General features: G+C 43.5%; 1 protein-coding gene across 2 annotated transcripts in view; it reads right to left on the reverse strand.

Annotated features, from left to right (window-relative positions):
- Denr (density regulated re-initiation and release factor) overlaps positions 1 to 14882 on the reverse strand; it is a 16782-nt gene extending 1900 nt beyond the window's left edge. Inside the window, exons 1-6 of one of the 2 annotated variants that reach the window (XM_008839312.3) lie at positions 14747 to 14882; positions 14039 to 14153; positions 7011 to 7030; positions 5092 to 5176; positions 1297 to 1380; positions 336 to 452 (exon numbers count right to left, since the gene is read on the reverse strand). In XM_008839312.3, the coding sequence (XP_008837534.1) occupies positions 336 to 452; positions 1297 to 1380; positions 5092 to 5176; positions 7011 to 7030; positions 14039 to 14144 (412 nt within the window). In that variant the 5' untranslated portion in view covers positions 14145 to 14153; positions 14747 to 14882. The remainder of the gene's footprint in view (positions 1 to 335; positions 453 to 1296; positions 1381 to 5091; positions 5177 to 7010; positions 7031 to 14038; positions 14154 to 14746) is intronic. The other variant, XM_029566583.1, reaches the window with a different exon arrangement.
- Positions 14883 to 26638: the final 11756 nt, after the last annotated feature.

Consider the following 26638-nt stretch of genomic DNA (forward strand, 5'->3'; position numbering starts at 1 on the left):
CACCCACCCATAAACCCACCCAAAACCTGGAGCTTGACATGCATATGCCCGCCTGGAGGACAAGGCCGGAAGACTGCCTGAACTATATAGCAAGTTCTAGGCCAGTGTGTGCTACAAAGTGAGACCTTGGGGGGTGGGGGTGGGGGATCTTCAATTAGTATTTTCTTGGCAAAAACAGACACAGGAGCTGGGGATGTATGTAGCTTAGTGCTTGCTTAGCATGCACAAGGGCTGGCTTAATCCATGGTACAGATAAAGAGCATGACAGAATAGTTTACACATCTGAGCATACTTCATTCCAGTACTATAAAACAAAAAAACAAACCTGAACTCACCAAAAGTGCCAAGACCACACACTCTGGTCACATATTTCTTCTTTGCTCTGGGGATTTTGGCTATAGTAACCTTTTGTGGTACGGTCTTCTTTTTCTGTTTTATTTGACCTCTTCCACCTTTTTAAAGAAAGAGTTTAAATAATTGCTTCATTTTTAACATCATTACAGAATACAGAGGATCTTGAATTCAAGGACAGCCGGGCTATAAGACTGTGTCTCAGAAACAACAAAAAACAGGCCAGTGAGATGGCTCAGTAGTTAAAGGCTCTTGTAGCTAAGCCTGACAATCTGAGTTCATGAAACCCTGTCTCAAAAAAACCCCCACAACCCCTGCCCCCTCAAATCCAAACAACCTCACCTATACTAATTTCAGTTTTAAGACACAATTCATGAGGAAGAGATGGGCAGGGATGGGTTTCAGAGCATGAGGAATTGGTTTTAAAGAGAGGAAAGCATTGAGAATAATCAACAGCTATAAAACATTTTCAGTTTAGCTACCATAGAAATAAAAAGATAAAATGCTACATAAATGTCTTCATTCCACTTAAATATGATAGGAATTTTTGGCTAGCTGGTTGCATTTTAAATACACAAAGGGCAAGCAAGCACATATTTTTGGTTGTCTACGTTGTTCTCTTGATTTTTGACAGTCTCATCATGTCACTCCTCATCATGTCACTTAGTCCAGCCTTGAACTTCCAGAAATTCTTAGGGTTACAATATAAGCTAAGCCACCATGCTCAGCTAAGCATATTTTCTTTAGTCCAGTTTGCTAATAAAGTCCAATTATATCACATCTGATCATGATCCTGAGAACAGAGAGATTTCTGTACCCCTGAGTATTAGACACATGTGGAATTGTAGTAACAGGTAAACGTTTTTCACCTTGGAATTCTCTTAATTCCTTTTATCCTCTACCAAGGTACATCTGTATAAACTAAAAGGTAGATTTAGGTCTCACCTCTTTTTTGTTTTTTCTTCTCCTCTTCTTCCCCTACTGTTCCCTGACCTTCACTAATTCCAGCTTCTTGTTTGGGTGAATTTTCTATATAGGAAAATGAAATTCAAGAGCATTAACATCATTTTATGATAATATTAAAGAAATAAATCACCTGTTAAGACTGTAGTTCAAATATAAATCACCTGTTAGGAAGATTACTGGCTAGCATGCATAAAGCCCTGGGATCCAGCTCCAGCACCATTTAAACCAGTCATGGTGACACACACCTGTAAACCCAGAACTGAGGTAAAGGAGCAGGAGGATCAGAAGTTCAAGGTCATCAGCTACATAGCAAGTTTGAGGCCAGCCTGGGCTACATGAGATCTGTCTCAAAAAAAACCCAAAACATCTGTCTCAAAAAACAAAACAAACAAAGGTCTGTTAACATGGCTCATTGGATAAGGAACCTGCTGCAAAGCCTGATAACTTGAGTTTGACCCCAGGAACCCACATGGTAAAGAGAACAGACTCACAGGCTGGAGAGATGGTTCAGCGGTTAGGAGCACTGGTTGCTCTTGCAGAGGACCTGGGTTCAATTCCTAGCACCCACCACATGGCAGCTAACAACAGTGTCTCTCCAGTTCCAGGGGATCCGATGCCCTCTTCTGACCTTCTCGGGCACTGCACAATATGAGTGCACTTATAGCACATACAGGCAATACACTTATACACATAAAATAAAAAAGAAAGAACAGACTCCCAAAAGTTGTCTTCTGCATCTACATACACACTGTGGAACCCATGAAAACAAAATATAAAGATACACACAAAATAAATGTAAAAAAAAGAATTTTTTTTTTTTTGTCTTTTTGAAGTAGGGTCTCCCTGTAGCCCCAGCTGTCCTGGAACTCACTATGTAGACCAGGCTGGCCTTGAATTCACAGAAATCCACTTGCATCTGCCTCCCAAGTGCTGGGACTACAGGCATGTGCCACCATGCCTGGCTTAAGAATCTTTTTTTTTTTTGTTTTTTTTGAGACCGGGTCTCCCTGTAGCTCCAGCTGACCTGGAACTCACTATGTAGATCAAGCTGGCCTTGAACTCACAGAGATCTGCCTGCTTCTGCCTCCCAAGTCTAAAAAAACACCTTTATATAACCTCATAATCAGATAAAGCATTTAATACCAGTTGAGTATAGTGTTTATAAAGCAAATCATTACATTGCTACTTTTAATGAAATCAAACCTAAAGTTACTACAATACAGCTTTGGTCTAGATAAGTATTCCCAAAGGCCCATGTGTTAAAGGCTTAGTTTCCAAGGTGATAATGCTCTAAGAGGTGAGGTACAGTGGGAGATCTTCAAGTCAGAAGGGGTGCAGACTACAAGAAGACAGTCACTGGGAACCTGACCTAGGAGACAATGGGACCTAGTCCTTTCTTCCTATTTTTCATTTCTCAGTCATGAAGTGACTCCTCCATGATGTCCTGCCTCACCATAGGCCCTGAGCCACCAGTTAAGGACTGAGACTTCTAAAGAGAACCAGAAGCCAGAATTGTTTGTTATGCCACATGTAAAACAACTGTTTGTTTAAAACAGCCCTTACATTTCTCCTGAAAGATCTGTCCTTTATAGATACCTACTAATTTCAGATCAGTTGTTCACACCAGGAACCTATCTGTAAATTTGTATCTCAGCTTTATATATAGTAAATGTATATTCATTTCCCCTTTACAATCTCGAAGCTAAAACATTTCTATAAAAGAACACCCTAAAATTACTTTATCTTCATTTTTACTTTTCTTCTGCCTCATTTTCGCTTTCTTCAGTATTTTGTTTTTCCTTACCACTGCATGGTGGAGAGATCTGGCAGCCACTTCTGTAGCAGGGCAGCAACAAAGGTTAAGGTCCAGCGACAGATGCAGTCATGCCAGCCTCTGCTTAACTGGAATCCGTAAGGAGTCCATGGGAGTCGGAGCGGTCAGGCCACTACCACTGGCCTGCTGAAATTCATCCTCCCTTACATTGGTAGCAATCTCTGGCTCCTTGAAAGGTTTTGTTTGCAAAGCTGTATTTTTACCAGCTACACAAGAGGATGGTCACATAATCAGTCTATCCTACTCATCTTGTCATCAATTTAGAATCTTAACATTCTGATGTTAACATCTGGTTCTATATGAGACAAGCTTCTCCTCCCCATGCTCCCCTTTTCTCTCTAAGTCACAATCACGGTCTAGGCAGGATATCCTAAGGCCTCAAAATTCTGAGGCTAATCATAACACCAGCCTTGAGTATTCTTATCCAATGAAGACAGTGACTAAGTAGCTATTATCTCCAAAGGCCTTATCAGGTATACAGGGTTTGCCTCATGAATAATCTGAAAGTTGAGTAGCAAAGAGAGGGGACATATGGGAAACCATCTACAAGAGCTAAGAGATCTGTTCCTTCAGTCTGCACCACTCCAGCACCAACAATTCCACTCTTCAAGTGCTTGAACCTAATTAACCCTTAGCTGCCCCATTTCCTAACACCTCACATCAACATATCAACCATGCTTAGCTCTACCTGCAAAATATCTTCACTCTCTGACCACTTCTTAATCAACTCCATCCATTGCTGCTATTCAGGGGAAACCATTGATTTTCTAAAATTCTGAGATAGGGACTCAATAAACTGCCCTGTATGATCTTCCACTGTTATCCAGGCTGGGCTTGAATTTGCTCTGCTACTCAGGCTGCCCTGAATTTGTGATCATTCTGCCTCAGTCACCTGAGAGAGGTCTGTACCCAACTCTCCCAACAATAAAAAAAATAAAAAAAATAAAAAAAAATTTTATTATTTTTATTTTATGTGTATGTGTGTATTGCTGCCTGTATGGAAGCACACTGTTATCATGCAATGCTGGTAGAGGTTGGAAGAGGGCATCAGATCCCCTAGAATTGGAGTTACAGACAGTTGTTAGCTGCCATGTGGATGCTGGGACTTGAACCTGGGTCCTCTGTAAGAACACTGTGTTCCCAACCACTGAGCCATCTCTCCAGCCCCCCAACAATTTTTTAATGCTTCATCCTCAAAACTTACAACAGTATATAGCCTATATATGCTCACAGTAAATGTGAATCTTTATTTGTTCCTACAGCCTTTACTCCTACATCAGCTGATACTAACATCTATCTTGTCTCAGAATTTGAATAGCTTTAAAGTTAAGAGAGACTTGTGAAATGTCATAACATCCTGCTAAAGAAGGGCTTTCACATCATTTCTTTCTTTTTAAAGTACTGGGAACTGAACACAGGGCACTGTACATGCTACGTAAGCACAGAGTTGTATCTATAGCTCTCTTTTTACTTTATGAGACAGAGTTAAATTAAGTTGCCCAGGCTGGCCTTGAATTCACTGTATAATCCAGGCAGGTCCTAAATTTGTGTTACTCTTGCCCCAACCTGCCAAGTAACTGGGATGGTAGGCCTTCACCACCAAGCCCAGCTAAACTTTCCTATTTTATTTGAAATTCATTATTTATCTATTTATGTATACGTTTGGTTATATGTATATATGTGCACATGCATTCATATGCCCATAGAGACTAGTAGAGGGAGTCAGATCCCCTGGAACTGGAGTTACAGGTGGCTGTGAACTGTCTGACACAGGTGCTGGGAACCGAATTCTGGTCCTCTAGAAGAGCAGCAAGTGCTCTTGGTACTGAGCCATTTCCAGCCCATTTTCCTACCTTTAAACTAATACCATATGTGCATTTGTTTCAGGTATACAAATTTAATAAAGAGACCAATGTTCAAAAAAAGGAAAAAGCGCATACCTACAGTGAGTTTTGCGAACTCATTTGGAAAATTCTTCTCTAACCATTGTCTACATTTAGCAACATCAGGCATATATTCACAGTACTGGAAGGGGAAAAAAAAAGTACAGATTAAGTGACAACAAAACAATTTCAAACAATACAATTTAGTAAAAGTCATTCTTCTCTGATTTCTTTTTCTCTCCTTCCTTTTTTTTTTTTTTTTTGGTCTTTTTGAGACAGGGTCTCCCTGTAGACCAGCTGGCCTGGAACTTGCTATGTAGACCAGACAGGCTGGCCTCGAACTCACAGAGAGCCACCTGCCTCTACCTCCTCAGTGCCAGGGCTTATCTTTCTCTTTCAAATAACATATTACTATGTAACTCAGGGAAGTCTCCGAATCCTCTGAAACTGTGCTAGGAATATACCCACAGGCCACCACACTAGGCCTTGCCTTATTTATTCACAGGAAATTTATATTCAAGAAGGAAATCCCATAAGAAATGAGAAACTGGGGACTGGAGAGATGGCTCAGCTGTTAAGAGCACTGACTGCTCTTACAGAGGACCTGGGTTCAAGTCCCAGCACACACGTGGCAGCTAACAACCATCCATAACTCCAGTTCCAGGGGATCTGATGCCCTCTTCTGACCTCCTCAGGCACTGCATTACACAGGTGCACTTACACACATGCAGGCAATATACTCATACACATAAAATAAAAATAAATTTTAAAAAAAAAGAGAAATAAAAAAGGATTAGCAGTTCCTTTGAGAAGCTATTTCTTCTCCATCACATGGAAAGGTCATCAGAAAAGAAGAGAGATGGTCAGGCAGAGTTACACATGCCTACTATCTCAGCACTCAGAGATCGGGCAGGAGGACCTTGAGATCAAAGTCATGGGGACACACAGTGAGGCCACCTTAAGAAAGAGGGAGGGAGGGAGGAACGGAAGGAGGGAAGGAAGCAACAAACAAAAATAGGTTTCTTAGCCAGGTGTGGTGGTGCACACCTTTAAAACTAGCACTCAGGAGGCAGAGTTAAGCAGATCTCTGTGAGATTGAAGCCAGCCTGGTCTAGATAGTGAGTTCTAGGCCCCTGGGAGACTCTGTCTCAAACAGCCCCCCCCCAACAAAAAATGTATTTCTTGTTTTGGACAAAAAGGGCCCTCATTATTTTCTAGACTTGCCAAAGTGTCTTGAGTTAAGCAAAGTCTTACACGTTTTTATGGCTCATCCTTCATCTGCTTAGACATGTAAGTCTTGGCTATAAAGTTACTCTTGCTTTAACAGCTGACTAGTCATGACTTCTATACAAAAATCCAACAATATAAAGGAAGTATATGCATTAGCTAGGCAAAGTGGCACTCATCTACAGTCTCAGCTACTCAGGAAGCTGAGGCAGAAGAACTACATGAGTTCAAGGTCAGTCTGGGCAATATACTGAGACTATTTTTAAAAAAGCAGGGAGGGAGTACAGGTACAGCTTAAAGACTAAAGCATTTAAGACAACAAAAGTATTCTGCTCCAGGGCCTGTGAGATGGCTCTGTGGGTAAAGGCACTTGCCACCAAGTGGGGATGACCTGTGTACAAATTGTCCTCTGACCTCCACAAGCCCACTATGGAAACGTACACATACACATACACACACACACACACACACACACAAATAAAACTTTCGCTTTATTTTTGGTCTTCTGAGATAGAAAAGGTCTCACTATGTAGCCCTGGCTGGCCTGGAACTTGCTATGTAGACCAGGCTACCCTCCCAGAGAACTGCCATCCCAGGCTGAATTCCCAGAGATCAGCCAATTTTTGCCTTCTGAGTGCTTAAAAGCATGTGCCACCAAACCTGGCAAAAAAAAATTTTTTTAAGTATTCTGATTCAAAGGTCTCTAAAAATAAGTTCTCTAGAAAAAGAGAAAAAAATTTAGGACTTACCTCTGTTGGTAATGAACAGACTGGAGAAATGGAGAAGGGGGGGAAAGGTTTGAAATGTTAAAACCATAAATGCACACAAGCCTAGTCATTACTTTAATATTTGACAAAATACTTTGTTTATACTTTTTCCTCTAGTTTTCCATTTCTTTCTCTTTTTTGGAGACACCCATGTACAATATTCCTACTTTTCAATCAAGTATTCTTTTTGAGGGTTTTCCCTCTCTAAACACATGAAGAATATTAAAGGTTAGTCAGGAATTATATACCATTCACAATCTTCCTGCCTCAGCCTCTTAAGTACTGGGATTACAGGCTATACCACCTTGCCTGCCTTCCCAATTTTCTTTGCCACTTTTCAAATACTACTTTGCAGAGGTAAAATGAACAAGATTATTTGAAATGACAGTATCCTGACATTTTGATTTAAAGATCAGTTGATGTAACATCAAACTTTTACTTAGTATAATTCATATAAAAAGTTTGTCTTCCCAGATTTTAAACAAAAAGCGATCCAAAAAAATTCAAAAGAAATACGACGAAAGGAAAAAGAATGCCAAAATCAGCAGTCTTCTGGAGGAGCAGTTCCAGCAGGGCAAGCTTCTTGCCTGCATTGCATCACGACCTGGCCAGTGTGGTAGAGCGGATGGCTACGTGCTAGAGGGCAAGGAGCTGGAGTTCTACCTGAGGAAGATCAGAGCCCGGAAAGGCAAATGAGTCACCCCAGCTCCTGTAATAAAGGTGTTGGTGCTGTCTGTATTGTCCGAGTATTCACCTGCTTTTTCCTGCTCTCTGGTTCTGTCTGCACAAAGCTGATGAGGTGATGCTTTGAACTCCTCACTTTTTGCTGTCCTGACCCCAGGTGGCTAATTCATGTCCTTAAAGACCAGACCCCTGTCCAAAGTGAAGCTAGTATTTCTCAGGTTTTTGTGGAAACCTGGGGCTCATTGATGTGGCATGTTAAGTAGAGACTATTGTGAACTCTTCCAGCCTTGGAATTCCCAGCAATATTGGAGTCCTGTCCAAATTATGGTTGTAATTTCAGGCCATAAAGGTTCTTAGTCTCTTTGCAAAAAAAAAAAAAAAAAGTTTGTCTTCCCTTAAGCTCGGAGCTTTCAGAAGACAGTATCCTCCTACTCATTTCTCTAAGGGGAATACAAGGACTGCCATGGAGTAGAAGTCAAAGACATGTTTTCCAAATGGATTCAAGGTGTTCTCTACTAAGTCTCTAGCTGAGACATGAGTCATGAACCCAGGGGATGGAGAGATGGCTCAGCAATTTAGAGAGCTTGCTGCTCTTCAAGAGACTAGAGTTTGGTTTCCAGCATCCATGTGAGTAGCTCACAACCATCTTTAACTCTAGCTCCAGGGGATCTGAGGTCTTTTTCTGGCCTCCAAGGGCGTGCACACACACACATAAATAAATAAAATAAATCTTCAAAGAAAGAAAAGAGATTGGGACTGGAGAAATGGCTCAGTGGTTAAGAGCACTGACCCAGGTTTGAATCCCAGCACCCACATGGTGGCTAACAACCAACTCCAATTCCAGGGAATGCTCTCTTCTGACCTCTGCAGGCACTGCATGACATGGGTGCATTTACATACATGCAGGCAATACACTCATACACATAAAATAAAAATAAATAAAATATTTAAAAAGAAAGAGAAAAAGAGACACACAATACATTGCCCAGGCTGTCTGAACTCCTGGGCTTAATGATCCTGCTTCAGTCTCCAGAGTAGCTAAGAGTAGACATATACACCGCCACGTTGGCTGCATCGTTCTTTTCAATCTTCCTTAATTTTGTCTAACATCTTATTATAGCCCGGTCACTAAACTTGTTTCATTTGACTTGTCCTACTACTACTGACAGATTCATTCTTATAACTTCTTTGATCAAAAACCTTTAGTGACCTACAGGATCTACAAATGAAGTCCCCCACAATCTGGTCTCAAACCCCATTACCATACAATTTCCTCCTACTCCTTCACAAACCCCGTATTAATAACCCAACTGTACATGAACTCTACATTCCCTTCTACTTTCCTGCTACTCTCTGTTCTCTGGCCTGGCATATTTGTCCTCAGTGCCTGCTTGAATACAACACCACCTTCCCTTCAAATTCCTACCCAATTCTTACCTCTAGGAAGTCTCTCGACTTTCTGCAACTGGAAGACATCTCTCCCCTTCCACACTGCCACTGTGACTAACTGTCTGGGTCTGTAGTCCTCGTCTCCTCAGTTACCAATTTTCTGTACCCACAAACATCTACTCAGTGTAGACAACAGAAAAAGCTCTTGCTGTTTTACAATGCTCCCTGCCCCAGCACCCTTATTCAGGCATACTCAGTAAATAGTTTATAGTTTTTGTAGTGTTGGTTCACTGTGATATAGACCATTGTTAATATGCTATTGTACTTTGTCACCAAACTGGCTAATAAAGCCACTATTTTTATAAAACAGTAAGGCTAGACTCTAAAAGGCACTGTCTAAACTCACCTCTATTATGGGTTTGTTTAAATAAGTATAAAAAGTGCTTTTCTATCAAATGGATGCCTACATTGTCCTGGATAAGTATTCATTAGGTAGAGCTGCATCTTTCAGTAGCTTCTGCCCTATATCCCCGAGTGTTGGGATTAAAGGCATGCACACCCAGTCCTATTTCTAAGGTGGGGGCTCTCACTCTGTATCCCAAGCTAGACTCAAACTTTCAAGTCTTCCTGCCTCTATCTCCTAAGAACTGGAACTACAGGCCTGAGCTACACCTTCTTCAACTGACCTATTATCTACCTACCTACCTACCCATCTATCTGTCTATCTGTACATGTGCCATGGTGCTTGTGACATGGTACCTGTATGGAGGCCAAAAGACAACTTCTGGAAACTGGTTCTCTCCTGCAACCATGTGGGACCTGGGGTTTAAACTCAGGGCCTTGGGCTTGGTAGCAACCACCTTTACCTGCTGAGCCATTTCACTGGCTCAATAGTTCTTAACTGCATCTGACAAGGATAAAGAACAATACCAACTAGTACACATCTCTAATAGCTAGCATTTAGTGCACTAAATTCTTGGGTGAATTGCACATGGCTTACACAAGTCATCTGACTTAAGATGTAATCTTCTTCCTCATTTTATAGACATTAGACATAGACCTAAATCTTACAGAAATCAAGTAACTTGCATAGGGCCATATACCTACGAAGCATTTCTGTCAGAAAGCACACTCTGGCCCATGACTCTCATGACCAGTATCATAACAAAAAATAACTCTATGTAATTTCTTTCTTCTCCTTCTCCCCTCTTTCCTTTCAAGATAGTTTTTGTTGGTTTGGTTTCTATTTTGTTTTTTGAAACAAGGTCTCCTTGTAGTACCAGAACTCATGCCATATGTAGACCAGGCTGGCCTTGATCTCCCAGAAATCCACTCTACTACCCAAGTACTGGGATTAAATGCCTGTACCACCATGCCCTATACTATTTATTTTTAATTACATGTACATGTGTGTGTCTGTACCTGAGTATAGTGCCTTCAGAGGCCAGAGGCATCAGATCTCCTAGAACTGGAGTTTCAGAGGTTGTGAACCACTAATGTGGGCAGTAGAAATGGAACTCAGGTCCTTTGCAAGAGCAGCTAACAGCTTAACCACTGAGCCATCTCTCCAGTCGATTCAAAACAGTTTTGAGATAGGTTCTATCCCAAGCTGGCATGGAACTTGCTAAACTACCTGAGTGCTGGGATTACAGATATGCTCCCTTACACCCAATTTAGAGGTCAAACTCAGGTGGTCAGGCCTTTTGGCAAATGTCTTTAATCCACTGATCCATTGGCCCCTTTTAAGAGGCCTGCAATCATGTCTTGGGTGTATACTGTCCTTTTCCTAGGCACCTCCCCATCCCCTTACGTCTGTGCTTAAATCTATGCTGAAACTGCTTCTTGCTTGTCTTCCCTGGGAAAACACCAAATAAGAGATGACACTGATACAGTTAGAGAGGGCCCAGAGGTTCTGAGACCCAAACTTGGGAGGCTGCTATTGCTTCCTCAGACTTTGGCAGCAGTCTCTGGGGCCATAGCAGGGGTTAGGGTTGAGGACACAGGGCTTGTGGAGACAAGGCCTAAGACAGGGGGTATATCCTTATTACCAAGCTGGGTCACCTGGTCAAGGACATAAAGATAAAGAAATCTATCTTTTCTTCCTACTCCTTAATGAGTCAGAATATTGACCCTTTCCTGGGGACAACCCATAAGGGTCAGGTTTTGAACAAAGATCATGCTGAGGCAGATACACACTGGTCAGTAGACCAAGTTCAAGGTTATTTATTTCCACTGGGGACTAAAGTAGTCATACGAGTCCGGAAGGTAAGTGCTTCAAGGAGTTAGCCACTGCTATTTAAGGGGACATCATCTTGCCCAAGGTCTTCTTTGACCCTGTGCAGAAAGGCTACTGGAAGGAATGGCACACCCCATACAAAGTGACAGACTGTTAGGCCCAGCTCTGTGGTAGTGTAGCTCATCTCCACCCCCAGGAGCACTGGCATTGTCTGGCTCCTAATTCTATGAAGCTGGTACTGATGACTGCTACACTTCAACCAGGGGCTACAACAGCCACTTGCCAACTTCACCAAGGTCACCTTTCATGTCACTTCCAAGACCTAGAGCTACCTGACTATGGACCTCTGGAAAGAGACCATGTTCACTAAATCTCCCTATTTCACGGACTATCTTGTAAACACCCAAACCAGAATCTTCATGCAGAGGACCTGGGATCCAGCTATGACTACCGCACAGGGTTTTATATAATAAAATGAATCAAACTTAAAACAAAACAGGGGGACAGGGGCTGAAGACAGACTGCTACCCTGTGTCCCATGCCTTCATTGGCAACCAAGACTGTGGTGAAAAAAAAAAAAAAAAAGAACAAAAACCTCTTAGTAAACTCCAATTTTTTTTTTTTTTTTTTTTTTTGGTCTTTTTGAGACAGGGTTTTCCTGTAGCCCCAGCTGGCCTGGAACTTGCTATTTAGATCAGGATGGCTTCGAACTCAGTGATCCACCTGCCTCTGCCTCCCAAGTGCTGGGATTAAAGACGTGTGCCACCATACCCAGCTCAAGTAAACTCCAATTTTGCTTCATTAGAAAAATATGGTCTGGGGCTGGAGAGATGGCTCAGCGGTTAAGAGCACTGACTGCTCTTGCAGAGGACCTGGGTTCAATTCCCAGCACCCACATGGAGGCTACAAATTAACTCCAGTTCCAGGGGAATCCGAAGCCCTCTTCTGACTGCTGAGGCACTGCACGACACGGGTGCACTCACATACATGCAGGCAGTACACTCATACACATAAAGTGGAAATAAATAAAAATAAAAAAATATATATATATACAGTCTACGAAATTGTTCAGGAAATGCTGGGTGTGGCAGCACACGCCTGTAGTCACAGCACTTGGGAGGGAGAGGCAGGCAGATCTCAGTGAGTTCAAGGCCTGCCTGGTCTACATAGTTCCAGGCCAGCTGGGGCTGCAGGGGGACCCTGTCTCAAAAAGACCAAAAAAAAAAAAGAAATTGTTCAGGAAAAATGTGATGGGGCGATATGGGAGGAGTTGGAGGGGAGTGAGTATGGATTTGACCAAAAGACCTTATACACATGTATGAAATCCTCAATAAATTTTTTAAAAAGTAAAAAAAAATACATATAATCTATATATCTCACACCCTCTGTGGCCTGGCACAAGTGTGCATGCCAGCATGAGCACACACACACACACAAAATACATACATCTATATATATTCTAACGCTGAGGCTTAGTCAGTAAAGCACTGCCTGCACAAGAGGACCTGAGCTGGAATCCTTAGCAACTCCAGCACTTATGCAAAAAGCTGTGACAATGGCACAAGCCTGTAATCCCAGTATGAGGATCCCCAGGGTTTGTTGGCCAGCCAGTCCAGCTAATCAATGAGCACACTAGGTTCAGTGAGGGACTTTTTCTCAAAAGATAAGGTGGAGCAGGATTGAAGAAGATGCCACTGATGGCACACATGCATGCAGACTTACACAATCCACACACAAGTATATTCACACAAAACCTAATATGCTTGTTATTCAAAACAAGACCTTCCCAATACTGCCCTACTATGTATCCCTCTAACTTCATCTTCTCTACTCCTTAACCAACACCTTCCCTGTACTGTACTAATTCATTGCTGCTCAAGCCCAGCAAGGTGGCTCAGAGGATAGAAGATTCTGCTGCCAAGTCTGAGGACCAAGTTCAATTCCTGGGATCCATGTGGTAGAAAGACCTGACTCCTGAAAAGTGGTCTCACATCCTGTGGCCTGGCACAGGCACACGCACACACACACATATAAATAAAAATGTAATAACAACAAAGAGCTGCTCAAGATTCCAGCCCAGCACTGAGACAGGGTCTCCCTGTAGCCCCAGCTGACCTGGAACTCAACTAGGTAGACCAGGCTGGCCTTAATCTCACAGAGATCCACCTGCCTCTGCCTCCCCAGTGCTGGAATAAAAGGTGTGTGCCACCATGCCCCGCCTCAGCATCAAGTTTTAAAAAATTTTTCCCCCAGTACTGGGGACTGCACCTAGGGTCCTTGAACGTTCTAGGCAAGCATTCATTCTACCACTGAACTCCATCTCCAGCATAAGCCTTTCTAACAGTTCACGTCCTTCTAGGATGCTTTCCTCACTTTCTCCCCGATTCTTCACCATCCCATAAGACAATCTTCCAAGAAGCTCCCCTTTAACAAAGTCAGATGAACACCTAACATCAGGCTAAAATATCTTTCTGCATGTCTCTATTTCAAGTGGACTGCAAATTCCCCCAGGCCAGGTACCAAGACACAAATCATACAGGTTGGGGAACTCTGTAAACCCAGGTGTCCTTGGCACCCTCCTCAATTAAGGATTCACCAAATCACAAAGATGGATGAAGGAAAAAGACCAAGCTTGAAACTATCACACTATAGACATAAGTATACAGTGAGCAAAAACTATTTTTTGCTTTCCAACACTTGCCTCCACAATACAGGACCCGAAGTGGGTAATCAGCATCTAACTTGGCACTGATCCTCGTATCTCCTCTGCAATCAGCCCCACTGGATTCAGAAATGTCAGTAGCCATTTCACAAACCTGAAAGCAAAATAACACTTCACTACCCTGGAGCCTGATCCCAGATGAGCAGTCTCATCACCACGTCTCCCTCCACCCCAAAGCTGCAATTCTAGGCTTCTCTACCTAGACCACGGGTTTACAGGAAAACTATCAACATAAAGGCTGGGGGGTGGGGGGCAAAAGGGGCATCAGAGAAAAAGAAGAAGCCACGGAGGCGGGCAATGTATGGGGTGGATGATCCTGATCAGTGGCTGAGGACGGGACAGGTTAAAGGTTGATTCCGGAGGGGCGTAAGCTGCAGTAAAGACTGGACCAGGAACGTAGGAAAACCAGGCAAGCCACCCGAAGGGGCCAGAAAGCAAAGGGCGGCAAACTACCAAGGGGGGAAAGCCGAGGCAGAGAAGAGGGAAGCGGCGCAGAGCCGAGGAGATAAACAGCAGCAGGTCCGGGAGAAGGGCAGCACTTAGGTCTGGGACTAAGGGGCACTGCCGGGACCCAGGCCCCCATATGGGCGGGCGCTCTCGGCCAGGCCCTCGTCTGAAGACAGCACCTCCGCCTCCGGCTCTCTACGAGCCCCTCCGAGGCCGGAGAGCCGCGAGTGGTTTCGTTACCCAGCCGGCCGCACAACCCCCGCCGCCTCCGCTCCCGCCAAATGAAGCGACACATGCAACTCCTCTTCGCCAGCCCCAGCAGTCCGAGAGCCAGTCCACTGAGCACGCTCGCGCGAGACAATGGGCATTTATCGCGAGATTCCGGCAGCCGCTGGGCGGATGTCGCGAGAAGTCTGAAGGCTACGGGGGCAGGACGAAGATGAAAGCCGCATGCGCCCTGTATCCGGGAACTGGCCGCGCCCTGGAGGGCATGGCCGGCAGGGGGCGCTCGCTACTCGCTAGCGAGGATGAGCTAATGGTGCTAGACAGATGCGTACGCGCAGTGAGGGGCGGACCGGACACAGCTGAATCACAAGTGACTCCCTATTAATAATGTGGGTAGTCTTGCCCCAGTGTCTCGGGTACATCCTGAAGTCCCGACTAACCACTCTGCCTGGTGGATAGATAAGTCACCCCCTTGCGGGACGGTTGCAGCTGAATGAGGCATTTGCTTTCATCACTATTCCTAAATAGGAAGAATTATTCTTGCAAAGATTCTATCACTATTAAACTTATTTCATCGCCCACCCCTCACCAGGCTAGCAACTGTTTTCATTTTCTTATCTGTGCCTATCTAACCTTATATATGCTCGATATTGAAATTTACCTATCCTAACTCGGGCTTTCTTTCAGATGGTTAAAGCAGCCTTACTTAGTTACACTCCACGACGCGTCTTAATTTTGCTTCCTTTGTTTTGGGAAAATCCCTTCATCTGCATATTCAGTCCGAGTCCCACTTGTGAAACGGGAACAATAACATTACAGCACTTTTAGAGATAGGAGAGGGTGATAACACAAAACTGCTCTGTAGATGGAAAAGATGGTTCATGTCTATTTTGCTTTATCCTTCACTCACACCCACGAAACTCACCTTCTTAAGTGGCAAGGTGGTGCACAGCCACTATTACTCTCTTTTAGTTTTCTGTTTACTGCTTACTTGTGTGTGAGCTAACCCATCTGGAGCAATCTTTTCCACCAGAGATTCATCCACCACGGCCTCCACTCACAACTTACTTTTTGTGCCAAGAACTGAACCCAGAGCAAGTGAGCTTATCTCCAGTCCCTCTGATAACATTTTTAAATAAAGGAGTTCCTTCCACCACTCAAGAATTTTGATTCCAGTATTACAGTTTCCATTTACTGACATACATCTCCCATAATGTGCTAGGAGGTGTGCTTGTTTGCACCCAGGTGAATTCATTCCATGAAATTTTCTTATGCCTCTACTTTGTACCAGGTATTATGTTAGGCAGTGGGAAAGGAGAGAGAGAGAGAGAGAGAGAGAGAGAGAGAGAGAGAGAGAGAGAGAGAGAGAGAGAGAGAGAGAGAGAGAGAGAGAGAGAGAGAGAGAGAGAGAGAGAGAGAGAGAGATCAGTAAATTTAACAATCTTAAATATGTTAGCTGATTTAATCTTCTCAAAATACTGTGAAGTAGGTACTCCCTAATTTCCAGGTGGAATTAACTTAGTTCACAAATCCAGCAAGGGGCTGGACTGTAATTTAGCAGTACTATACTTGCCTAGAATGCACAAGGCTCTGGGTTCAATTCATAGACTGAAAAAAGTTACACAGCAAATAGGATATTTTATTATTCTAAGATGCACACTTTTAGCCAGGCATGGTGACACCTGCCTGTCTGTAGTCCCAGCACTCAGAAGGCTGAGGCAGAAGGATTGCTATGACTCTGAGATCAGCCAAGGCTACATAGTAAGACCTATGTCAAAAACTGAAAGAAGAAAAGGAAAGCACATTTTCCACATTTCAACATCAAGATGCAGGACTGAGGGGATGTCTGCTGGTAAAGCATAAGGACCTGAGTTCTGTTCCTAGAACCCAAGTAAAAAGCTAGGAGTGGGGGGCAGCAAGATGGCTTGGCATCAAGAGCACCTATCACGCAAGTCTGACAAGCTGAATTTGAGCTCAGAAACCCAGGAAAATGTGGGAGAGAACCAACAAAGTTGTCATCTTACTCCACACTCCAGTGATGACACATGAGTCCCTGTCACACACGCCCATGCACACAATAATAAATGAACACATACTTTTTTTTTTTTTTGATCTTTTTGAGACAGGGTCTCCTGAGACCAGACTGGTCTACATAGTGAGTTCCAGGCCAATTGGGGCTACAGGGAGACCCTGTCTCAAAAAGACCAAAAATAAATAAATAAATAATAAATAAATAAAAGCCAGGCATGGTGGTACATGTTTATAATCCTAGTGCTGGGGAGCTGGAGACATCAGAGGATCCTTGGGGCTCACTGGCCAGCCGGTTCATCCTAGTTAATGAACTCCAGGCTAATGAGAGATCCTGGCTCAATGGAAGTGGACAACTCCTGAGGATAACGCCCAAGGTAGGTGCACGCGCGCGCGCGCACACACACACACACACACACACACCGGCACACACACACAGAGACAATTATGTACACACATTAAAATACAACATCAAAATGCATGACAGCCAAGCATGGCAGCACATGTCTGTAATCCTAGCACTTGGAAGGCAGAGGCAAGAGGATCTCTGTGAGATTGAGGCCAGCTTAGTTTCCATAGCCAGCTAGGGTTACAGGGAGACCCTGTCTTAAAAAGATAAAAACAGGGCCGGGCGTGGTGGCACACGCCATTAATCCCAGCACTTGGGAGGCAGAGGCAGGCGGATCTTTGTGAGTTTGAGGCCAGCCTGGTCTACATAGTGAGTTCCAGGACAGCTGGGGCTACAAGGAGACCCTGTCTCAAAAGGACAAAAAAAAAAAAAAAAAAAAAAGAGAGAGAGATAAAAACAGGCTGGAGAGATGGCTCAGTGGTTAAGAACACTGGTAGTTCTTGCAGAAGACCCAGGTTCGAATCCCAGCACCCACATGGCAGGTAACAATTTTCCGTAACTCCAATCCCAGGGGATCCAACAGTCTTTTCTGACCTCCACAGTCATTGCACAACACAGGTGCACTTACCTACATGCAGGCAATACACACATATACATAAAATAAAAATAATAGGGGCTGGAGAGATGGCTCAGCAGTAAAGAACACTGACTTATCTTGCAGAAGACCCGGGTTCAAATCCCAGCACCCACATGGCAGTTAACAACTGTCTGTAACTCCAGTTCTAGGGCATCCGACAGCCTCTTCTGTTTTTCATGGGCATTGCATGACACGGGTGCACTTACCTACATGCAGGCATAATACTCATACACATAAAATAAAAATAATAATTAAAATTAAAAAATAAATAAATAAAAATAATAAAATTTTTTTAAATGTTAAAAAAAAGACAAAAACAAAAACTCTAGTGCATGGCAATGGCGTCTTACATTATGTCAGTTTGGTTGGGAATGTTTTTCTCTTATGGTACATAAAATAATTGGGCATGTTGCATCTTAGATGTGGACATGGTGGCATAGGAGTAGTTAGCTGGCCAGGCCTGCCTCCATGCCAGTGTCCTGAAGTTTCTTTTCTCAGCCCTTTCCTACTCGACTTCTACTGTACGATGTAGACTGCTGTTCCAGGCATCCTTGTTCCCTAGTTTCTAGCTAGGTTCATCCAAGGGGAGGCAGCCTTGGGAGCAGCTTTCTTCCACCCTGAGCAGCATCTCTGGCAATCACTGGTTCCCTGTCTTCATTTTTAGGGGATTCTGTTTCTTGGGCTTCTGTGACTTGGCATGAGCTCTGGATGTCGTCTCTAGCCTAATGGAGTTGATGGCTACCTGCTATTACTTATCTCCTTGTTACCTCATCCCTGTTTAGTTTTCAACAGTTTCATCCCAGGAGTAACCAATCTCCAGAATTCAATTCTCTCTTGCTTTACACCTTTAGATGTGAGCTCTATTTTTTGTTTTGTTTTTTTTCCCCCTTGGGTGGACAGCTGGTATTGGAACCTAAATTTGCATTTCCAGTCGTAATGCACAGTATTAATTCTTCCATACTGTGCCACTGGCTGCTGCCCAGGGAGCCAAAAGAGGCCCCCTCAGAGACTTGGGATCCTCTGCTCACATGCAGCCTTTCTACTTAAGTGTCTAGGGGTATAGCTTAGTTGGTATAGTGCTTACCTAGCATGCACAAAATCCTAGGGTTCAATCCTCAGCACCACATAAACTAGATGAGGTAGACACACCTGTAATCCCAGCACTGGGAGGTGGAGGCAAGATTAGAAGTTCAAGGTTGTCCTGGAGAGATGGCTCAGTGGTTAAGAGTGCTTGCTGCTCTGCCAGAGGACCTGAGTTCAGTTTCCAGCACTCAGGTCAGATGGCTCACAATTCCTTGTAATTCCAGCTCCAGGGGATCCAATACCTTCTTCTGGATTCCATGGGACTCAGCACACACACACAAATACAAATAAAATCTTTTGGGGGGGTGTCCTTTTGAGACAGGGTCTCTCTGTAGCCGCAGCTGGCCTGGAACTCACTATGTAGACCAGGGTGGCCTTGAACTCACAGAAATCTGACTGCCTTTGCCTCCCGAGTGCTGAGACTAAAAGCATGTGCCACCATACCCAGCTTATAAAATATTTTTTTTTTTTAAAGAAAAAGAAGTTCAAGGTCATCATCAGCTCCTTAGAGAGTTTGAGACCAGCCTGGACTACATGAGATCCTCCCTCAAAATTAAAATAAAATAAAGTAGATAAAGTTGAATCTGATTGGCCTAGCTCTAGTTATGTTCATTCCAGAATGTATCAACATAACTGATCAGGCTGATCTGGATCCATTCTGGGGGATGGCTGAGTTTGGAAAGCATGAGAAGGCACAACAAAAAAGAAAGGGGGCTGGGGAGATAGCCCAGCAGTTAAGAGTACTGACTGCTCTTCCACAGGACCCCCATTTAGTCCCCAGCACCCACATGGCAGCTGACAACTGCCTGTAACACCAGTTCCAAGTGAGCCAGTGCCCTTTTCCAGCATTGCATGCATTTGGCACAATTACATACATGTAGGCAAAACACTCATACACATAAAGTAAATAAATCTTTTTTATTTAAATGGCCAGGCATGGAGGCAAACACCTGTTATTCTGGCTATCTGTGAGGCTGATACAGGAAGATCAAAAGTTCAAGACTAGCTTGGGCAATTTGTGAGACGCTTTCTAAAAATAAAAAATTAATTTTTAAAAGGCTGAGGATATAATTTAGTGGTAGAACATTTGCCTAATGTTGAATCCCCACTAATGCAAAACAGAGAAGAGATGGGGGGCGGGGGTGTGTGTGGGGAGAATGAGAATTGAGGCTTTAGTGCCAGGAAAAAAAAGTAGGGTTACAGTAGTAAAAATAGAGCTGTCTACTACAGGCATGCTCACTCATTCATATATGCTAAGAATATTAAACAATTAGCACCTTAACTCAGTAAGTTGGTACATAGGCAAGGGGGACTACCTTACTAATTCTTAGAATCCCAGATTGCTTCAGATATTATGTCCAGCTAAATAGATACTGGATTTCCCAGGCTCCCTGACAAGGGCCTGGCAGCTGAAATAGAAGCAGAAACTCCTGGGGAGGACACTCCTTCTTTCTGAAAACAAGACTTTGAAGTGGGTGACAAAGAACTCTGACTGTTCCGTCCTTGTGGCCCCTGGTCATCACCACCTCCATCATGCACTGATTCACAATTTTGCAACACTGATAGTAACAAAACTGGCTTTTGTCCCTAAAAACACAAATGATTCTCACTTGGATGAGCTGTGATGAATTGTCTGTTGACATCAAGTAGTTTTCCATTTACTTAGAAATCCATTTTAGTATTTCTGATTGCCCATGTATATATTGAATTTCTTTGTTTTTCTATTTGTTTGATTTTTGGTATGTTTTTTATTTTGGTACTGGAGATCAAACCCACAACCTTACGCGTAATAGGCAAGTGCTCCATGACTGAGCTACATCCCCAGCTATATGTTTTGTTTTGTTTTAAAATTCTACTTTGAACTTGTCTTTGATATCATCCCTTGTTACAGGTGCACTTACATGCATGCAGGCAAAACACTCATACACATAAAATAAAGATACTAAATGCAATATTTTTAAAAAATATATCTTCCTTGTTAAATGAGTGAAATAAAAATTCTTGTCACATTTATTGTATACTTGGGTGAAACAGGGTCTCCCTGTAGCCCCAGCTGGTCTGAAACTCTTTATGTAGACCAGGCTGGCCTTGAACTCACAGAGATCTGACTGCCTCTGCCTCCCAGTGCTGGGATTAAAGGTGTATACCACGTGTCTGACATGTTTTTAATTTTTTAAAAAAATTTACAATTTAACCCTTTCCAGATAAAATGGAAAAATCACATAAAAGCCCCTCCTTTTCTCTCATCTTTCAGACTGGATCACATGCCCAAGGTAGGAGGTACAACAGCCAGTTTGTGACCATGAAGACCAAGTCCAAGGATGGAGGCTCCTATGCTAATGATTATCAGCCACTCACATAAATAGCATGGATTTCTGACAGCATTATGGGGTCTTGCCTTTCTCTATTCTGGGCTTCCTGTTGTGAAAGAAAAATATCTGGAGGCTGGGGAGATGGCTCTATCAGAAAAGTGCTTGCTTTGTAAGTCTGAAGACCTGAGTTTGCAACCCAGAACAATGTAAAAATAAGCCAGGCATGGTAGTGGGCACTTACAATACCAGGGATGGAGAGGCAGAGACAAGCAGGACCCCAGGACTCACTGGCCAGTTAGTCTGGTCTACTTGGTGAGCTCCAGGACAGAGAGAGAACATGTCTCATAAAAAAGGTGTTTGGTGACTGAAGAATGACAGCAGAGGTTGTCCTCTGTCCTCCGCATGCATGCACACACACATGCACCTGCACATACAGAGAAAGACAGATATTAGCCCCATGTTCACAACAGTGCTGTGGTGTTTTCTTTCATACTGTAGAATGCATACAGAATTGGTACCACTATTTCCTCTACCACAAGACAGAAATCTGTGGCCACACAAGGCATGCCTGAAGTCAGGAGACAAAGGTCAGAGCTGGCCAAAGGATGGGGAAGTGATGTTGCAAGAATGGCCATTCTTCCAGAGCCGGCAGGAAGGGGCAGTTTTGACATCCCCTTTCTGAGAAGTCTCTTACTGATGAGAATGAAAACATTTACCCTGGGCTCCCTGAATTAGGCATGACTTCTGGCAACATGTGACACCATATCATAAGGTCTAGATTCTCAAGAAATCTTGGGTTTTATTTTTCCACTTTCAGGTCTGTAATGGCACTGAGTCAGACATTTTCCTTTTCCTTTCTTTTCTTTTCTTTTTAATCTATCATTTTTTGTTTATTTATTTATTTATTTATTTATTTATTTATTTATTTATTTATTTATAAGACAGGGTCTTACTGTCCCAGCTGGCCTGGAACTCACTATGTAGACCAGGCTGGCCTTGAACTCAGAGAGACCTACCTACCTCTGCCTCTTGAGTTCTGGGACTAAAGGCATGTGCCACCACGCCCGGGGTTATTTTTAAATGGTTATTTTTTTATTGATAGGTACTTGCCTCAAAGGAGGTGATGTGTGAGTTCATCTGATGGAGGAGAAGGCCAGGGTGACTTGGGGATGGGCTCCCAGTTAGGTGGAACTGCCATGCAAGGCCCTGAGGGCCAACTATGGTTACCAAGTCAGCAACAGTCAAGAGAACACTGTGGACACCACCCAGGAGACTCAGGGAGGCCAACAGACACAGGAACACCACAAGAAGCGAAAATTACTTGATTATTATTATTATTATTATTATTATTATTATTATTTGGTCTTTTTGACACAGGGTCTCCCTGTAGTCCCAGCTGACCTGGAACTCGACAGACATTTTTTTTTACCTGGCTGTTTCTGGGTATTTTCAAAATGACCACTTGCAGTGAAATGGATGTATATTTTTGTTTTGGCTTGGTTTGGGGGTATTTTGAGTCAGGGTCTACTCACTATGTAGACCAGGCTGGCCTTGATCTTACAGAGATCTGCCTGTCTCTGCCTCCTGAGTGCTGGGATTAAAGGTGTGCCATCACACCCAGTTGGATGTGGTGTTTTTTTTTTTAATTATTACATTAATTTTTAAAAATTTTTAGCAAGGAGACATGGCTATTATGGTACACAGCTGAAGGTCAGAGGACAGCTTGCAAAAATCAGTTCTCTCTTACCATGTGGGTCCCAGGGAATCACACTCAAGTCATCGGGCTTTGTGGCAAGCATCTTTACCCACAGGGCCATTCTGATGACCCCTTGGACAGGTTCTTGTCTCACTCAAATCCTACTTGGTCTGATGGGACCTTTACAGCTCTCCATTGGGGTGGAGCATATGGCCCAGGTCCAAGCCAATCAGCATACAGTCTTATATTAGTAAGTGATGAATTGATCCAAGGATGAATCAACTGAGTGATTCCCATCAGATGTTTCAAGAATCTCTATATAAAGGCTCTCTACTTTAGCCGGGTGTGGTAGTGCATGCCTGTAGTCCCAGTACCCAGGATCTCTGTGAGTTTGAGGCAGTGGATCTTGTCACCCTATAGCAGTGTACAATGAGCAGAGCTGAGAAACAGGAACATCTACAACCGAATCTGAAATCAGCATAACCCTGAACCTTTCAGCTGTGAAGCACATACTTCTCACTTTTGCTTGAGCCAGTTTGAGTTGGATTTCTTCCACTGTCATTTAGTCCTCCCGGACACATGGGTTTAGGGTATGGAAACTCCAGACAAACTCACTATGTACAAGTTTGAGCCCTGACTGTATTTTTTGTTTCTAAAATATGATCTTACTAGGTAGCCTACTCTGAACTCAACCTTATGATCTTGCTGCTTCAACTTCTTGAGTACTGGGATTTCAGGTGTGTTCACCATACCTAGTCGTTCTGTAGAGAGTTTTAGACCAGGGGTTTTAAACTTTTGCCTCCCCCACTCCCCCCCCCCACACTATGACCCACTGCATTCTGTGCAAAACACAATTTGGATGAAACCCCAAAATGGCCCCAAGAATGTAAAATATGGGCTGAGGACGTAGATCAGTTTGGTAGAGTATTTGCCTAGCATACGGGAAGCACTGGACTCAATCCCCAGCCATGTATAAACTGTGCATGGTGGCATACACCTATAATCCCAGCACTTGGTCGGTGGAGGCAAGATCAGAAATTCAAGGCTATTCTCTACCACATAGCCTAGTATCTCATTCATTTCCACTGAGCTACAGTCCCTGTCCTTGCTTTTCTGGGCTTGTAATACCCTCAAATTTACAATCCCTTATTCATACCTCCTAAGTATCTCATTAGCTTTTTTTGAGTCTTGTATTTGTCCTTGAGCCAATCACAATGGCCACAGGGATGGAACACTCTGACTGGCCAGGTTTATTCACATACTCAATTCTTAGGGGTGGGGCTAAATCCTCCCAAACCTTAGACTGATAAAGAGGGAGGCAGGCTGGGTTGCCAGATAACATTAGATTACTAATACCAAATGAGAGGGTAGGATGTTGGGGAGACAAACACAGGACATAAACATGCCATCACCCCAGTTCCTGATCCCAGAACCCTGTCCAAAAGGGAGAAGGATTAGGGGCTAGAAATTTTAGGGAAGGAACAGGCTCTTCAGAAGTTAATGAAAGCCAAACTGTTTGACTCCTCTGAAAATTAGATGTTTAATAAGGTCATCTGCTGTTCCTGCAATGCAGGATTGACAAGTGACTCATCTGGTTCTGCCACAAGAGGCCCATGCATAGTCAAAGCAGAAGATTAATTTAGAAAGATAATACAGTGATATCAAAAATCAGACCAGGAAACAGTCTTTGCTTAGTCAGACCAATGATCTTCCTGATTTGAGGAAGCCAAATCCAGGTATCCTATTGAGAGTCTTTTTATAATTTACTTATAATTCATAAAGCTTTTTATTATAAAAGCTATCACAAGGCTGGGCACCTGGGAGGCAGAGGCAGGTGGATCTCTGTGAGTTCAAGGCCAGCCTGGTCTATATAGTGAGTTCCAGGCCAGCTGAGCCTACAGGGAGACCCTGTCTCAAAAAAACAAAACTTTAAAGACTGGAGGGTCAGCAAGATGACTCAGCAGGTAAAGTGCTTGCCGTGCAAGTCTGATGAACTAAATTCAGTTCTCAGGGAGAGAACAGATTCCTGAAAGTTGGCCTCTGAAATGCACATGAGTGCCATGGTGCATGTACAACACACATAGACACATACACACACACACACACACACACATACAAACACACACACACAATTTTTTAAAAATTTAAATTAAAAGAAGGCTGGTGGGATAGCTCAATCACAGAGCACTTGCTAACATGTATGAATCCCTAGATTTGATCCCCAGCACAGCAATACATAATTAATACTGAGCAAGGTGATGAATTCTTATAATCTCAGCATTATAAGAGTCTGAGGGAGGAGGATTGTCTGGAGTTTGAGGCCAGCCTGGACTCCATAGAAAAATCATGTCTCAAAAAAGACAACAAACAGCCAGGATGGTGGTGCTTGCCTTTAATCCCAGCATTTGAGACGCCGAGGCATGTAGGCAGATCACCAGCCTGGTCTACATAGTTACTTCCAGGCCAGCTGGGGCTACAAGGAGACTCTATCTTAAAAAAAAAAAAAAAAAATCAAAAAATTAAAATAAATAAATAAGCAAAACTAAATAACACAGAAGTATGAATAGGAGATAAATGAAAGTTTCTTTTTGTCCCAACTGCTATTGATAGTTTGGCACACATAATAATAGTAATAATATGCTGTGTGACACTATTCCCAGGGAGATGTGAACAACTATTCACCTGCACCTGGGAGCAGTGGGAGGAACAAGTGAAGAGCCCAAACCAGGATGGGTGTGGTAGGATTTGGGCACCTCACCCCTGCTGGTTGAGTTAGGCACTCTCAAGCAGTCTCAGGGGGATGGGTCGAAGGCCCAAGGAAAGGGGATCAGAACAGGATGTAGAGCTCCCCACTAGCCAGCAAAGAAACCTGAGCCTTGGATCAGTGGGAGAGACCAGAGATGGTCCCAAAGCAGGGGGATGGGTGTGTCAGGATTTGGGTAACTCACTCTAAGAGGCTGAATCAATCAAGCCCTCTCAGTCTCAGAGGGATGGGTCCAAGGCCTAGGAGAGGGGATGGGAACAGGATGTGCCCCACATAGATTATTTTCCTATCATGATAAAATGATGTAGATAATATTCCCGTCTAAGAATGAAATCCTTTCTGTCAAAAACATTTTGAAACTATATGCTTGTCTTTCCTCAGTTCCCTTGTTATAGTGATAGACTAAACAGGGGGGTAGATAAACACCTAACAGGTAGAGTGGTAAAGGACAAGATGATGGACAAAAGCTTGTCAGATTGTATTTTTAACTCCAGCAAGAAAGCTTTATTTTTAACTCCAACAGGGTCCCTTCAACTGACCTGTTGAGATGGGCTTCTGTTGTTGTGCTAAAACACTGACCTAAACCAACCTGGGGGAGAAAGGGTTCATTTCAGCTTACATCTCCCCAGTCACAGCCCATGACTGAGGAAAGTCAGGGTGGGAACTCAGGCCAGGAACCTGGAGGCAGGAGCTGAAGCACAAGCCATGGAGGAACACTGCTTACTGGCTTGTTTCTCTGACTTGTGCTCAGCCTGCTTTCTTATACAACACAGGACCACTTGCCCAGGGGTGGCACTGCCCACAGTGAGCTGGGTCCTCTCCTATCACTCAACAATCAATGAAATGCCCCACAGACATGGCCACAGTCCAGTCCCATGGAGGAAATGCTCAGTTGAGGGCCTCGTGTCCCAGCTGTGTCAAGTTGACAGCTGAAGCTTAACCAGGACAGTCAGGGAGCCCTCAACACATCTCAGCTTTGTGCTAGGACCTATCAGCACCTATTTTGTGTTTAAGCTGATCTATTCAAAATTAGGGGAA

The sequence above is a fragment of the Nannospalax galili genome, unplaced genomic scaffold, assembly GCF_000622305.1.
Source record: "Nannospalax galili isolate Female #2095 unplaced genomic scaffold, S.galili_v1.0 scaffold218, whole genome shotgun sequence".
Classification (NCBI taxonomy): Eukaryota; Metazoa; Chordata; class Mammalia; order Rodentia; family Spalacidae; genus Nannospalax; species Nannospalax galili.